Source organism: Ovis aries, chromosome 2 (genome assembly GCF_016772045.2).
Source record: "Ovis aries strain OAR_USU_Benz2616 breed Rambouillet chromosome 2, ARS-UI_Ramb_v3.0, whole genome shotgun sequence".
Taxonomy (NCBI): domain Eukaryota; kingdom Metazoa; phylum Chordata; class Mammalia; order Artiodactyla; family Bovidae; genus Ovis; species Ovis aries.
In genome coordinates, this window is record NC_056055.1 from 240386192 (window position 1) to 240402295 (window position 16104).

Sequence of the window (16104 nt, forward strand, 5' to 3'; positions counted from 1 at the left end):
CGGGGGTTTGAACCAGGACTTTGCTACTCCTTAGATGTACACATAACCTTGAACAAGTTTCTTCATCTATTTCCCCATTAGTAAAAAGGGTGTTAACACTTGGATTACACAATTGTCTCAAAACTGAAGGTCAGAGATAATAAACAGAAAAGTTACCAAAAAAAGCTTAACCGATATGAAAGCTCTACCTTTTTGACTAAAGGGATAAAGTCACATAAGGTTTTTTTAAAAACTAGCCTCCAACTTATTGGGCTGGCTGAGAAGTTTGTTTTTCCATTAAGTGCTTCCAAATTTTTGGCCAACCCAATATGTTAACTCCCCTCAAATAAAAGGTGACCTGCGGAAGCAAATTCAAACTGCAACTGTCAATTTACTACAAGTTTGATTTCCTAACAGATGAGTTCTTGCTATTTTCCTAAAAGAAAGGGTTTCTCTGAAGGGTTTTCAAACTAAAGCAATGAGTAAAGTCCCCACTAACATCTTTGTTTGTGGAGCTAGAATACTTCACCAGCAAGGACAAGAATTTATAATCACTTCTCAAGAGCAGGGTGCCATCTGCCTTACACATCCTATGGCCAACTGTGTAGACACAAAAGCACTTCCTTCTCACTTAAGAAATATATAGCTGTATCTATTAATTTGCTAACTTTATAGAGACCTTAAATGCGAGTGAAGTGGAAAGGCTCTTTTACTGTCACCTACCAGGCCAAAACCTCAGACCTACCGGATACCTGCATTTAAAAATACACTTCAGGTATAACCAAGTACAGAAACCACTTCTCTGCTCCCAGCCTCGCCAGCAGTCTGCTCCTGGGAACTTTCCCAACTCCACGCAGCACTGTGCTCTACAGATGGACCATAAAGATCGACTGCACATGGAGCGTCTACACCTCACACCAGAATGCATCCTGTCCCAAGAGACTTGGGAGAAACCAGGCTCCCCCACTCCTGGGGAAAGATTAAAAGCAGCATTCCAAGCCAAACTGTATCCAGCTTTATTAAAGATACTTTTCATAAACAATCATGGTATTTCAGGCAGGACATGGGCAGACAATCGTTAACAGTATACAACTTTCAAACTCCCTTTTTCAATGGACTACCAAAATCAGAAAGCCACTATAAAAACCCAGTGAAATCTTCATGTGATGCTCTGAACAGGGAAAGTTTAGAGTGAGGGTTGACATTTCACATTTAGCATGTTGTTTAACAACTTTTCACAAGCCGACCCTGACTTTCAGGAAATGGAAATGAAAATGGCAGAAGCATCACTCTGAGGAGCCGCAGTCTAAAAAAGGAACTGCTGCTCTTTTGAAGGACGCCATCTCAACGGTGACACTAGAAAGTCCAGATTGCCTGACATACTGGTCATCAATTTTGGGGGGGCACGGGGTTCAGGTTCCAACAGGTCTCTGGGTTTAGTGGAGTCAAGTCTGTGCTGAGGTGGAGAGGGAGAAGAGGACATAAAAACTAAATTTTAGTTTTCCCACACCACAAGGCGTTTGTGCCAAGGTGGCTAATGTGTGTCAACATCAAGGAATCCCTCCTTCCTGGGAACCAAGAGGAAGTCTCTCAAAACTAGACAGGAAAGGTATTTTCCCCCCACGTCAATTCAGCTTCTGAGACATTCTGTTAGTGATGTGCCCTTCCCCCAAAAAACAACAATGAAGTGTTCTGTGTGCTAACAACATAGCTTAAAAAAAAAAAAAGTAAAACAAAATTCTGCATTTTTATAAAACTTGATAAAAAATAGTATTTCAAACTGTACAGTCACCAGAAGTACACAGTTATCAAAAATGCACACACTTCACTTGGCATCTCCAGCACCTTCAGCTTTCTGTGCCTGAAAGAAAACAGAAACCACCTTAGAGACTCAGTATTTCTTTTTAAAATGACTTAGTAGGTAACTTTACTAAGTCACTTCCCCTCTGGATCTTACTGTGAAACTAGGGATGGGGACACATCAGCATGATAAGGTCTGAGGTTACTCCCCGCTTGAGAACCATAGTGTAGCAGGAGTGTGACGCTTAAGCCAAGGACAAGGCTCTCTAATCAGAGCTCCATATACTGGATGGCAGAGACTTCAGGAATCCAGATTAAATTCACAGGGGGGAAAAACCACAAGCAAACTGGATTAAAAGGGACACTGGGGAGTGATGCAGATGCAAGAAAAAGGCCATGAAAGCTTTTGGGATCAGTAACTCAAAGGGCAGACCTAAAGAGTGGAAACAGCAGCTGTACCTGGTCTGTTTTGGCGTCTCCGTTTTCTGCAGGGTTATTCCCGTCCTTGCCAGCATCGGCTTTCCCCTTTTTCCCTTTGGGTACCTTCTCTCCCTTCTAAAAAGGGGAGGGAGGGGGAAAGAAAAAGCTGTTTCTCCTCATTTTATATCACCAGGATACAGTCTGCTTTATCAACTATAAGACAAACACCTCCCCCATAGAGAAACAAAACCAACTGTGGTCTTCAATATACAAAATCTATCAGGTGCAAATAACAGAATAAAACAGCTTAAACACTTGGGTGTTTTAATACCCAAGTGCAGAATTTGCTGTAAACTGAAGACAGAGGTTTTGGTTAAGGACCAGCCCTAGTAACTCTGTCAAGTCTCAACTTTGTGTCAACAAAAGAATTTGTTTATAGCAGGTCTCCCTGTCAGCAACATGAGACAACTATTCAGACTTTTGCATAGATCCTATAGGCATTGTCTGTCTCACCATCTTGCTCACCTTTGCAGGGGCCTTTTTAGGCTTGGGCTCTGGCTTTGGAGGAGCAGGTTTCTTTTATTTGGGGGAGAGAAGGAAAGTAGAAAACATTAGTACAATAGACCAAAGAAAACAACCCACAACCAAACCACAGAATCACTGGCACAGAAGTTTCTCCAACTTTGTAAAGTCTGCAGTGGGCTTTGTATTAGAACTTATCTTCAGAAACCCACTCAAGCAACACTCAGAAGTGTCCCACTTTGGCTACAATCAACACAATTTCACAGCGAGCAAACTACAATGGGCAAGAGACTAACTGTAACTCATGGGAAGTAAAGGGAAGTTTTCCAGTGCTTTTTAGTTTCAGGGAATAACGTGAAAGTTTAGAGGCAGACACACTTACAGCAGATAACCTTGCAGATCTTCTCTGTGGCTATTTAAAAAAAAAAGAAAAAAAGAAAATTACAAATAGGGCAGTCGAACTACTGAAAAACACAAGTTTTGGAGCTAAGTTGTTCTGGACTCCAGGGACTAAAGAGAGCTTATTGAGGTAAATTCAGGACAACGGATATGATTTGGGCTCCACTGAAGGAGCCCAAAGCTTTGTGAGATTCCAAAGGCAGAAAGACTTACTTCGTCCTTCACCTTGGCTTTATCTCCTTTAGCATCCCCTTCAGCCTAAAAAGAAAAAAAACAAACAAGCAAAACCTAAGAAAGTTGCAGCTTCTGAAGCAATTCTTAATGATTCAGTAAACTTTTAAGTCCCGGGGATGGGGGGGGTCAATGGGAATCCTGTACACAACTTTTTCCAGGACATACAAATGGTCAGTTTGTAGCATCTCCAGCTCCTCTGCAAATCCTCCAAGTGCTTAGAAAGCTCTAGGAATGACCTTTTGTGTCAAGCTGCACGCACGAGCAGGCTCGAATCGCGCTGAGACAGCGAGGGTACAAGCCCCAATCAGCCTGGGGAAAAGCGAGGAAACCTGGAGCGAGGCGCGCGAAGTGCGGCCCGCGCCGCCGCGCCAGGCAGAAGCAACAGCTGCACAGGGAGCAAACAAACCCCTCCGGGGGCGGGGCCCGAGCGCCGTTGCCATGGCAGCCGTCGAGGGCGGGAGACGGCAGGCGCACGCAGCCGAGCGGGGGAACCCGTGGGCGGCAGCGACGCGCACCGGGGCCGAGTCTCGTGCGCTGGGGCCGTGGGCGGTGCGCGGGTGGAGGCGGGGCCTCACCGAAGCCCCGCCCCAGGAGGGAGGGTCCCGCCCCCTCACGGCGGCGGTTTTTTGGCGGCAGCGCGTTCCCCCCGCCCGCCAACCCAGAACGCCGCCTTCCCGCCCTTTTGGGTTTGAATTGCCCGCCCGCGGGGAAGGGACGGGAGGAGGGAGGGAGAGCTTAGCCATGGGGGGAGGGGGCGCGGGGCGGGCACGTCGAGCCCGAGGGGAGCGGGATAAACAGCCGCCAACATGGCTCCTCCCGCCCCGGCCGCCGCTCCTCCAATATGGCCTCTGGCGCCCGCGGGCAGACGAACCGCGCAGGGTAGCCTGGGGCCGCCTGACACCGCCTCGAGACGCTGCGCCGGGCGGCTGAGCCTGCTCCAGCATCGCAGCCGGCTCGCGCGCCCCGGAGCCGAGGAGAGCGGCGGAGCAGCACTGACGGTGGTGGTAGTGGCGGCGGCGGCGGCCCAGCGCCTGGGGCCCTCGCGCCACGTACCTTTCTCTTGGGCATGGTGGCTGCGGCGGTGGGACGTAGGCGCTGGACACGGGGATGCAGTGGGGCGCGGGCTTTAAGTCGATCCAGGGGTCGCTCTCGCCTCTTCTTCACACTGCTCGGGCTCCGGGGGGTTTATAAAGTTTTTATAGCGCTGGGAGCCCCGGACCGGTTAGAACCGGATTTCACCTCCCGCCGCCGCTCATTGGCCCAGCTGGGGTCACGTGGGCGGGGTTTAAACTCACCTCCTCTGGAGGGAGTGAGGAGGGGGGTATGGGGGGGTAGGGTGCGCGAGACGCTGGCGCGCCGAGGGGGTGGGGGCGCAGTGGGGGAGGCGCGCGTCGCAGGCAGTAAATGAGGGGCGAGGGGTGGTGGTTATGGTGTGAGTCGGCGGGCTCTGGGTTTCGGCTCCCGCCAAGAGCTTGGCTTTTGCAAACTACCAAGTTCCTTCCACCTTATGCAACCGAGCTACCCACTTCTCCAAGCCGTGCGACACTTAGGGCGCATCTCAGCCGCTTTCCTTCCTGTTCCCGCTGGGGGCCCCAGAAGAGGGGTTTGCTAGGCCTGGCCGCACTGCCCTTCTCCGCCGGAGGCGGGAGGAAGCGCGCGGCTTAGAGGCACGGGCTGCAGTTCCCAGGGCCGAGGCTGACGCCTGAAGTGGGGAAACAGCCGGGAAGCCAGCTTGGCGCAGCCGGACGTGCATCCTTCCAAGCTGCCACTCAGAGGAAGCCTTTCGTGCACCTCACCTGGAAGGCAGACCTCTCGAGGTGGGGTAGAGGATCCAGTGGGGAGACTTTATGCGTAGAGGTGCCTTTCGGGTGCAGTGGGGCAGGTAGGAGCTGTCCTTTCAGCACCCGTTGCTCAGCCGCCTCCCCAAATACCAACAGAGCCCCCACCCCTTCACCGCCCCCCGAAGCCTGTCGGGCGGCTGGGCTCCCTTAGGTCCTTGTATTCCCGGACCTCAGAACCTCGCCACCGAATGATGGAGAGTGGCCGCCAAGGCGGCCTACTAGCATTCCCCTCCCCCTAAGCTCCACCCGCTTCGGAGACATCAAGCTCAGCTGCCCCCACCCGACGCGGCCACCAAGCCTGGGCGCTGCAAACGCAGCTGGCGAAATCCCTCCTTCCACACTGGCAGGCTGGCTTCCTTTCACTTGCGCGATGAAAAGGAGGGTGGAGGAAAGCGTCCAGGGATTAGGAAACAAGTAGAGGAACAGGTGTTGCGATGGCAAACCCCTGTTCAGTGGCTTCCCCTCTCTGCCCCCAAAGCTAGGGATCCTGGAAGTGGCCGAGTGCACCTGAGGGAGGTGGACAATTGCTGCAGCAAAACACGGTCTTCTGTTGCACTGTACGCCAACAAGTTTTACCTCTAAGAATTTTTAAAATTCTATTTGACACCCAAGAGAACACAACACGATAAATATCCTCAAGTTGCGGGGGGGCGGGGGGGGGTTGGCTCACAGGTGAGAGGACATTTAAATAGGTCGCACCGAGTTTCTTGAGGCAAGGATTGAGCTGGTTTGTACAAATCATACCGGTCGAAAGCAATCACAGTGACTTCGTATCAACTATTTGCAGCCCGGTTCAGGACATCCGTGATCCCTCAGCTCCTTTTCACCCCTCTCGTGCCTCCCGAGGCAGCCACTCCTCGCCCCTCCCCCACCCCGTGTACCTCTCCCAGAATACAGGCCCTCAGGCCAGAAAGATACCTGCCCATTAATCACCTCTGCGGTACCCCTGATCACGTTAGGGAAAGTCAGACCCAGAAAGGACTCAACCACCATGCTCATAGGGCTGATTCCGTTTGCTGCCTCCAGCCCCTCTTTCCCGCCTTAATTGTAGGGCTCTGCCGTTATAGCCGCATAATTCATGCCTCCCTAATTAAGGCTGTCAACAGCCTCATTGTAAAGCTGGAAAATGTACAGCACCTGCTCTCTGGGAACCCTGTGCCAGGCATTGGTAGTGGGGAGTGCCAGGTGTGTGTGGGGGACTTGCCAAAGGGTGCACTGATTGGCTTCTCCGTCGCAGTGTCTGGCATTCATGCCTAATTCTGGGAGCAGGGATGATGGCCAAGGGGTCTCTTGTGCCAGGTATCCAGGCACAGAAAGGGGAGGGGACTGGAATACAAGGAAGTTAGGGGTTTTAAAGAATATGCTCTTAGCACTGCTTGCAAGACCCCACCTCTCCCCTAGAGGGAGGTGCTGGGGAAATAGTTTGCAGAAAGTAAAATGGGAAGACACAGCGTTTGGTTGGTATTACCCGCTGGTGCTGCTGTGGGGCACCTGAAGCACGGAGTTGCTCAGACAGACAGCTCTTCAAAGGCACTAATCCTCTCAGCAGCTCTGCAGCCAGGCCTGGCAGGGAGAGGTAAGGGAAAGGACACAGCCCTTGACTCGGCCCTCTTCTCCCTGCTGGGCAACCTTGGCCCTCACAAGCTGAGACTCTGCCATGCTGAGACTAAATCATCTCACGGCCTACTTAGGGGGCCAGGTCAAAAGCTGAGAAAAGCCTCAAAGGCTGTGGAGGTGGGAAGCAGAGTCCGAGATGCTGAGGGCAGGAGGCAGTCAGTTGGGAGACGGGCTGGTTTCTGTGCTCTTGGTCCTCATGTGATCCATGGGAGGCGGCCTGTGCTAGATTAGACTCACCAGGGCCTACAGGCTCTTCTGTTACCCTGTGGCAATGGAGGGGGCCCGTCTCACTGGGGAGTGGAGCCTGGCCCCATGCCCTGCAAGAGGAGGAGAAAAGCTTGTGTGGGCTGAGTCGACAATAGGTAATTGGATTGTAATCACCCGCCTGGCTTCCTCGCACCATTGGGGGCACTGAGCCTTTCAGTGAGCAATCAGCCCAGTGTGGTGGGAGGGGGTAAAGATTCAATAGCAAATCCCAGGTGGAGAGCCAAGGGGGAGGAGCAGCAGATGGGCAAATTTTCTGTCTCTCCCTCCCCTTTGCCTAAATCACGCTGGCCACCTATTAGCTCTTTGCCAGCAAATCCACGGTGGGGCCACATCTTTTGTGATGGCTAAGATAGATGGGTAAAGGGCTAAGGTTTGGGGGAGACCTCTTCCCCCAAATTTTGTGTGTTGAAGGATGTGCTGGTAGAAAAACAAAACGCACCTAGGAGTCCAGGTAGAGGTGGCAAAGACAGAAGAGCTGGGGCCCACTGCTCCCCAAACCACTGTGACCACAGCTGGGCTCAGTGTCCTTGAGACGCGCCCCCACCCCTCTCCCCAGCGGCACTGTCCCAGGCTGCCCACAGATATTTGGCCGCAGACCTAGCCTCTGGGGGTCCCTTGCTAAGCCAAGGAACACAATTCATCATCAGGAGGGAGATGCCTTTCGCCAAGAAAAGAAAGGGGAGTGGGGCCCTGGAGGCCAAGGGTAGGGCAAAGTGGCAGGAGGCCAGCCTCACTCAGGTTGATGCAGTGCCCAGATGTGCCAGCCAGTCAGCCCGCTTGAGTTCCAAGGCTTGCAGGAAGCCCTGGACCCGCTCTTCCCGTCTGGCTGAGAGTTTGTGCAAGCGTGTCCGTCGGAGCTGGGGGTCCCCACTGGCCGGGAGCCCCTCCTGCAGCAGCTGCTCTGTCACTGCAGCCTGGTCCCTCTCCAGCTGCTGCCTCTTCCGCTCCTCTGCATACACGTCTCGGGCCTTCTGCTAGAGAAAAGCGGGGATTGGGGTGGGGAAATCATTTTTAGGCTTGGGTGGAATTGGAATGGAGGAGGTGGGGACTGGGCACAGGACTGGCCAAGTTAAGTGGAACAGTGGGGAGTTTAGACCACATTTGGAAAGATCTGGGAGTAGGTATGCAATGGGTGGTGTCCGCGTTGTACAGGCAGGGCGCTGCCAGTTCTGGCTCCATGTTGGTCTCTTTGGGGTGGGAGCTTCTGTATTGCTCGAAATTCTTCTCAGGTGTGCACTTGGAAGGGAACCAGAAAAGGTGGGTCTGACTTCTGGTTCTCCCACCACCTAGCTTTGTGGCTTTGGACAAATCCTCTCCTAACCTCATTTCTTCATCTGTAAAGTAGGGGTTGTGCCTATCTTGAAGAATGGTTTTAAGGATTAGAGATAATATATGCAAAACCCCTCCAGCATATTAGGAGGCTCTCAAACAGAAATAGCAATTTTACAAGTTATTATTGCCTATTCTCTGATGCAAGGAAGGTTCTATTCCTGCCTGGGGCATATCCATTGGGTCATTTCTTTTGGTTCCCCAGGCACTCTGAGGGTGTTATCTTCCCAACTTTCTAAGTTACCTTTCAGGGTATGGATCCAGAACTGCCTCTCATGTGAGAGGCTCACCTGCTCAGCAAATGACCCTCCTGTGAACATTCTGAGAAGCAGGTTCAGCTTTCCTAAGCCACTTACTGCATTCTGCCTCTAGAATAGGCATTAGGACCACAGTCCACCATTTCTGTTAGAAAAGGAGCCGCTGAAGGCTCAGTAGAGCCCTCGGGCTCCTGGAACCAGTTCTGACACGAGGGAAGTGACTGCATTCCTTGGCAGCACTTCTCATACTGTGTCTTCAGACAAACCATGAACTCCTAGAGGAAAAAGACTGTGGCTCTTTCTTTCTGGCACTTGGGGCACCCTGTACCTGTTCAACAGACTGACCGTATGCCCCCAGGAGGCCATGGAGGATGTTCCTGGCACAGGAGGCGAAAATCCTTTTGGAGCAGAACCAAGGCCGTGCTGTGCCTTATTGATGCTCTCTGCTCTTGCTAACAGGCTTCAGAACCTTAGCCTCAGAGTTCCTCCTGCCAGTCCTATTCCATGTTGGAGAAACTCCCATCCTGCTGCCAGCTTGGCACCCTATACCTTTGGTGCCCCCTCCAGCACATTCTGCCTTGTACTGTGGTATTTGGGTACCTGTCTGTCCTACTCAGCCTGTGAACAGCTGGACTGCTCTGTGTTCCTCCTTTAAGGGATATCTTACACACACACAAGTGCTTCATCTGTTGTCTCACTTGACCCTCACAATAAAGCTAGGAAGGGACTTTCTATCTGCTGGAGACAGACATGGAGATTCAGAGTAGGGAAGTGATTTTCTAGCATCTTCTCAACAATAAAGATTTATTGCATGAATAAGGCACAATGGTAAAGAACCCATCTGCCAATGCAGGAGACACAGAAGATGTGGGTTCAATCCCTGGGTTGGGAAGATCTCCTGGAGGAGGAAATGGCAACCTACTCCACTATTATTGCCTTGGAAATCCCATGGACAGAGGAGTCTGGAGGGCTATAGTCCATGGGGTCGCAAAAGATTCAGACATGACTCAGCAACTAAAACCCCACCACCACCACCACAAAGGTGAGAAATGAAAAATCTAGAAAATACCCCCTCTAGGCTCTTAAATGATCCAAGGCAGTCAAGGGCACTCTTCTGCTATGATAGCAAACTCACGTGTGGTGCTATGAAGGCTAAACAAGTTTGAGAAGTTGCTACTTAAGTGTCTCCATCACGCTAGAAGGGCTTCTTCCTGGCCTTGGTCAGGGGGGACCCTGGGTCCCATATGTGGGACCTTTTTGGGGGTTCAGAAATGCACAGGATATAGTCACCACAATCCATGTGCTCACAGGCTGAGAACACAAAGATATACCCAAATGCCACAGTACTGGTGGAATGTGGTAAGGGTCATCAGGAAGGTAAGGGAAAGGGCTGAGTAATTCAGAGGAAAGAAACTGACTGATGAAGGTCAAGGGGCAGTGGAATCTCATGGGCAGGCAGATCCAGATGAGCTTTAACCAGTGCTGCTGCTGCTAAGTCGCTTCAGTCATGTCCGACCCTGTGCAACCCCAGAGGCGGCAGCCCACCAGGCTCCCCCGTCCCTGGGATTCTCTGGGCAAGAACACTGGAGTGGGTTGCCATTTCCTTCTCCAATGCATGAAAGTGAAAAGTGAAAGTGAAGTCGCTCTGTTGTGTCCAACTCTTAGTGACCCCATGGACTGCAGCCTACCAGGGTCCTCAGTCCATGGGATTTTCCAGGCAAGAGTACTGGAGTGGGGTGCCACTGCCTTCTCCATTTAACCAATGGGGAAGAGTCAGATAAAGGTAGAGTGTATGGGGGAGGAGAATATTAGGCAAGGGAATAATGGGCAGACTCATGAAATCAGAGAGGGTGATTAGGCTAGTGAGTCTGCCTGGAACATTGGGGTTTGAGAAGTTTCTGTTCAAAGAATGTCCTCACCTCACTGAGCCTATTTCTTCATCTGCAAAATGAGGATGATAACATCCATCTCATTGGGTGGTTTGAAGAAAAAGGAGATAATGAATGCCCAATCTGGTGCCTGGCTATTAACAGGTAGCTCTTCTTCTGTCACCACTGTTTGTGACTAGGTAGGCAAAGTTCTAGCCAAACAGAAAGGACGAGGGCAGCCAGCCACAGAGGCAGGAGACGCGGAGCTGGTTAGAATTGCTCTGGCTTTTTCCAAATAGCAGCCCGAGCCTGAGTGCTGAGCAGGGAGGTGGCAGTCGGGCAGAGTCTGGCCCCTAATTTGCCAGGAATCAGCAATTCACTGTTAGGATGACAGAGTCAGGGGAGAGCGGAAAGCCCATCGGCTCTATACTTCTCCTGTACAGATAATGACACCCAGCTAGGGAGGGACCTGGCCTAAGTCACACAGTGAGTTAAGAGTTTCCTTGGTTCCCACTAAGGTGACTTCTCGAAAGACCTACAGGACGCATGTTGCGTGCCTCTGGATAAGCTGTACTCTCTAGGGGCGGAGTGGGGAACCAGTGGCCTGCATCTGGATGCCTCTGTGCAACCAGATGGTCTGGACCTGCCACCCTGCCTCAAAGGTGTTCTAAGTTCTTCTCAGGTACTCAGCCTCTGGAAATCTAGGCTAATGGAAGTCCTAATGGTCTATTTCTCTCTCCCTGACCATACTGTCTACTCTCCCTGTATAAGGGGCAACTGGGGGAGGGCATTCATAATTACCGTAGATACTTCTTATACAGACCTTCTGTGGTGTAAGGTCTTCATGGAGCTCATTTTGAGAAATGGGGCTCTAAACTATCAATATAAACCTCTCCTGGGCATTAAGACTCTGCTCTTGTTCTGTCCTCAGCAGAATCAGGGAACCAGATGTAATGGCCCCTCCACAGTATGTAAATCCTCAGGTCCGCTGACCTCACTAGGGCATAGAAAGAGGATACAGGTCTTGGGCTTCAAAACATTCACCAGCTAATAACAAGTCCTCTCCTGAGTCCCCATCTCCCCAGGTCGGTAGCAAGGGGGATGCATTTCGGAGGGCTGAGACAGCACCCCTGCTGGAAACATGATATTCTGACGAGCACCCAGAGTCTCTGTGCCAAGGGAATTGTCCTTGAGACAGGATGAGCAGGGTGCTAAGTGTCTGTGGATTTTCTGGAGACAGATGAAGTCTAATGGAGAGCCCAGAGACACACATGGTGAACTATACTGACCACCAGTCTCTGAAAATGAACTCTGTTCCAGCACTGCACTCAGTTCTGGTGTATTAGTTTGGTGTATCAGTTTGGTGTATTAGTTCACTGAAGGCTGATCACAAACTTGTGAGGCAGGTATTATCATTACTTCTCTCATTTTACAGATGAGAAAAGTGATTCTCTGAAGGGTTAAGTAATTGCCTAGTCAGTCACATAGCCAGTAGGCAGCACCATGATTCAAAGTCAGGAATGTCTGAGATGACAGCTGAAGTTTTCTAACTTCTCTTGAGGAGAAGACAGTGACTACCTTTAGAGTACTAGAAATAAAATCGTTGATTGATGCAGCCTAGTGTTTAACCTCTGACAGATGCATCAAAGGAAGTTTAGTGCGAACCTGTGCCTTCTCCCTCTGCATCATTACTGGTCAGGTGGACCACACTGTTACTCCTCATCTCTGAGGAAAGGCCCCCGGGGACCTACCACCCATGCAGCTTGTAACAGGATGAGTGGCCTGTACTGCTGCCCACCCCTTCCCCTCCCTGATTTTCTCTGTCCTACTGTGTCATCGTCAAGATTGCTTCCCTTTGCTAGCCCCCATTCTCGAAGATGAAGGGTGACCACCTGGAAACTTTCATGATCCCTTCAGATACCAAGATCTAGCCTCCAACCGTTTGTAGCTGAGTCCCTGCTTCCATTAGCATCCAGCAACTGCCCTCATCCCAGTGAGCTAGGTCAAGAACCCAGCTCCCTATCCTGGCTTCCTGCAGGGCATCAGGACATACTGGGCTGGGCTTAGAGACAGAGGAGCTCAAACTGAACAATAAGAATTTGGGAGATGGGGTAAGAACACAGATGTGGAGGCAGAAAACCAAAGAGGATGAGAACAAGGAACTGAACAGTCCAGTTTGGTGCGGATACAGAACACATACAAGGGAGATATCAGAAAGATCAGCTCTCTTCTGACAGCATCCTGGCCAGGATGTTGTCCAGTCTGGACTATACTGCTAGTGCTTCTGCTGAGGTGCTAAGATTTCTAGAAACAGAGTATGAATGCTCCTGGGCAGAGGAAATCTGGCCAAAACCCCCATGGGGTCTGCTGAGAAACAGTTCAGGACAGTCAATATCTGTTATTACTTTGGTCTCCTCTCTCAAAAAATGGAGGCAATTAAGAGTAATATATACCTTATAGAACTACGTAGAATCAAGTAAAAGGATGCCTGACATGTGGTAAGAACTCAATAAATGTCTGGAATTATGATTCTTAGGTACCAAATGAAACTCTTAACGGTTGTCCTTAAACATGTTCCACCCCATTCTAGAAAACAGCAGAACCATCCACCCAACTGCCCAGGCCAAAACCTAAATGTTTCGCTTCCTAGTAATATTAATATTCATGCTCATTGGTTTTCTCCTACAAGAGGCATGAAAGAATTTCAGAATTACATTATTAACATTACCACTGATAAACCTCTTAAGTAATGTTTAAGTTTGCTTTCCAGTTTGTATTATTCTTAGAATATATACCGCTGAAGATGTATAATCAGAGAACTATGTTCAGGTAACTTGAAATAATCCCTGTCTCTGAAGGTTGTATTATCAACTTAGTTTCATTTGTTTCTGTTTTAATGTTTGCTTTTCCTCCATCTCAGTCCACTTAGACCTCCCCTTCTCTGCAGCCGCCACCCCACCTCGAGGCCACATCCTCCCACCTGGACAACTGTAGGAATTTGGTCTCTGACTCCTGCCCTGTGAAAATCTTGAGTGACTTATACAAAATGTAAATTAGATCCTGCCATTCCCACTCAACGGAAGTCTTCATATGTGTCACCATAGCCTACAAGGCCGTGAATGATCAGAGGCCTGACTCCCACCCAGCTTCATCTCACACCCTTCTTCGTGCATGCTGGCCTCTTCATTCTTCTAAGACCTAAACTATATAACTGTAGCATCCTTCCACGTCTTGCTCCCTCTACAGAGAATAATTCTTCTCCCTTAGATTTTTACATGTCTGGCTACTTCTCATCTTTAATATCACGGCTTATCAAGACCTTCCTTGACTGCTCCACTCGGCACCTCTTGCTTGCTTCATTCCTTTCTAGGACAACACTCTGTTTCTCCACTGCCTTATTGCATATATTTATTTACTTATTATCTGTCTCCTCAAGTAAAAATATAATCTCCATGAAGGTAGGGATCTTGTCTGGCCAATTAACTGCTTAAATCTCTTGTGTAGAATACTAATGTAGTGCCTGACTCAGACCAGGTACTCAGTAATAGACATTCATAGAATGAGACATTTACTTTAGCCATCTGATGCGAAGAGCTGACTCATCTGAAAAGACCCTGATGCTGGGAAAGGTTGAAGGTGGGAGAAGAAGGGGACAACAGAGGACGAGATGGCTGGATGGCATCACCGACTCAATGGACATGAGTTTGAGTAAACTCCAGGGAGGCCTGGCATGCTGTGTTTCATGGGGTCACAAAGAGTCGGACACAACTGAGCGACTGAACTGGATTGAACTGAACAGAATGAGTGAAACTTGAGGTAATTCCTCTGGTAGCCATGTGGGAAAGTATCTGAGAAATCTGAATTACTAAAAGACTTCTGAGCTTCCTAATTAGAGACAATAATGTGAAAGTGAAAGCCAGTCGTGTTTGATTCTTTGTTACCCCACGGACTGTAGCCCACCAGGCTCCTCTGTCCATGGAATTCTCCAGGCCAGAATACTGGAGTGGGCAGCCCTTCCCTTCTCCAGGGATCTTCCCAACCCAGGGACTGAACGCAGGTCTCCCACGTTGCAGGTAGATTCTTTACCGTCTGAGCACCAGGGAAGCCCAGAGACAAGAATAGCCATACACAAAAGCTCGTGCATCAAGATCCTCTGGGCTTCATGAAAGGCCAGTTTACTCTTTCTTTACAGACATAATTCTAACAAGCTTGGTTGACTGGTTTTCTTACCTGTAGCTCATTTAAAACTGGAAACAGGAAGAGAAGGGAAGAAGGAATGCGGTCAAAATTATCCACTGACCATACACAAGAAATCCCAAAGTCAAGTATTTGCAGACCATCTAGCTTAGAGAAAGAATCCCATCTTTCAAGGCCATCCTGCACAATGAAGTGCTTCAAGATGGGAGTCACTACTATCACTATCAGCATCAGTAGAATGTGATTATTCTGATCATCATAATTATTAGCAAGTGCCTAATACACAGTAGGTGTCAATGAATTACACACAAGACATGTTTCAGAAAGTTATCTATCAAAAAGAGATAAAGAAGGTTTAGTTCTTAAAGGGAGATTTGGTCATGTGGAAAAACATATTCATTCCTCACTGACAGTGGATAATTGAGACTTTGCTGTTTTTCCTTTCAATTGAACTCAACTTCCTCTTTCAGTTTCCTCATATTCTCAGACTAAATGATCAAGCACACAATCTCAGTGACTTATTCCAGGAGTTCTGGACTTGGGATTCATGGAGAGATTTCACGAGTTATGTGAACCTCCAGAAGTAGTTTATGTGCTTCAGTGATTCGTGCAATTCTATGCAAAATGCCATGTGTTAGAGTGACCTTTGCAGTTTTTCTAGGGGGATGGTCTGTGGCTTTCATCAGTTTCTCCAAGGAGTCGCCAATGCCAGGGGGACTTAGAAGCCCTGACTTATATCTTTATTTCCTCCTGGCCATTATCTCTCCAGACTCAAGAAGCATCTCCAGCTTTGGGATTAAAATTCTGTGACTTTGAGACAGTTACTGTATCCCTCTGTTTCCATATCTGAACAATGAGGACACCAAAGCTGTTGGATTGTTGGAAGGGTTAAATAAGAAAACAGATGAAAACACCAAAGTGCCTTAGCAGACACTCAATAAGTTAGCTGCCACCACCATACACATCGTCATTATGATGAACAGTCCTAATCAGATATAGGTGAATCTCCCTCCTAATGAAACCTGTTTCAAGATCTAGTGATCAAAACTGAAAGCAGAACTTCAAGTCCTGGCAGAACACAGCTTTACGCAATGGGAAGACACTGCTATTTTGTTTTTAATCCCTCTGGAAGAGTCTTGGATGTTGCATAGTTCCACTTCTACGATCTTTTGTTAGGCTAATTCCTTCAGTGCATAATGGCCAATCTCTCTGAGAAGGCTTTCCTGAGTTTCCACAGTGAAGAGATTAAAGACTTGTAACTTGAATCTCAGTTCGGTCTTTTATTGGTTCTGTATCCTTAACTAAATAATTTTGATGTACTCATTTGCACAAGTGGGGCCAGTAATACCTAGCTCGTTGGGTTCTTGGGAACAT

The 16104-nt window shown here is 49.2% G+C and overlaps 2 protein-coding genes across 12 annotated transcripts in view; both read right to left on the reverse strand.

Moving 5' to 3' along the window:
- Window positions 1-971: 971 nt before the first annotated feature.
- Window positions 972-4525, reverse strand: HMGN2 (high mobility group nucleosomal binding domain 2). 2 transcript variants are annotated; one of them, XM_015093671.4, is made up of 6 exons: window positions 4408-4525; window positions 3334-3378; window positions 3104-3133; window positions 2725-2775; window positions 2239-2334; window positions 972-1840 (listed from the first exon to the last, which is right to left on the reverse strand). In XM_015093671.4, exons 1-6 carry the CDS (start codon window positions 4420-4422, stop codon window positions 1805-1807), a joined length of 273 nt encoding a protein of 90 aa, XP_014949157.1. In that variant the 5' UTR covers window positions 4423-4525; the 3' UTR covers window positions 972-1804. The 2 variants fall into 2 exon arrangements, with proteins under 2 accessions (XP_014949157.1, XP_060267417.1); XM_060411434.1 differs by having other exon boundaries at window positions 972-2334.
- A 1240-nt stretch (window positions 4526-5765) lies between these two features.
- The window catches only part of DHDDS (dehydrodolichyl diphosphate synthase subunit), a 35780-nt gene continuing 25441 nt past the window's right edge, over window positions 5766-16104 (reverse strand). For 4 of the 10 annotated variants that reach the window (XM_060411433.1, XM_060411429.1, XM_012151436.4 and 1 more), the window contains one exon: window positions 5766-8050. In XM_060411433.1, coding sequence (XP_060267416.1) covers window positions 7814-8050 — 237 coding nt within the window. In that variant the 3' untranslated portion in view covers window positions 5766-7813. Of the gene's footprint in view, window positions 8054-16104 lie in introns of all 10 variants that reach the window. The other 6 variants (XM_060411432.1, XM_012151409.5, XM_012151426.4 and 3 more) reach the window with 3 other exon arrangements.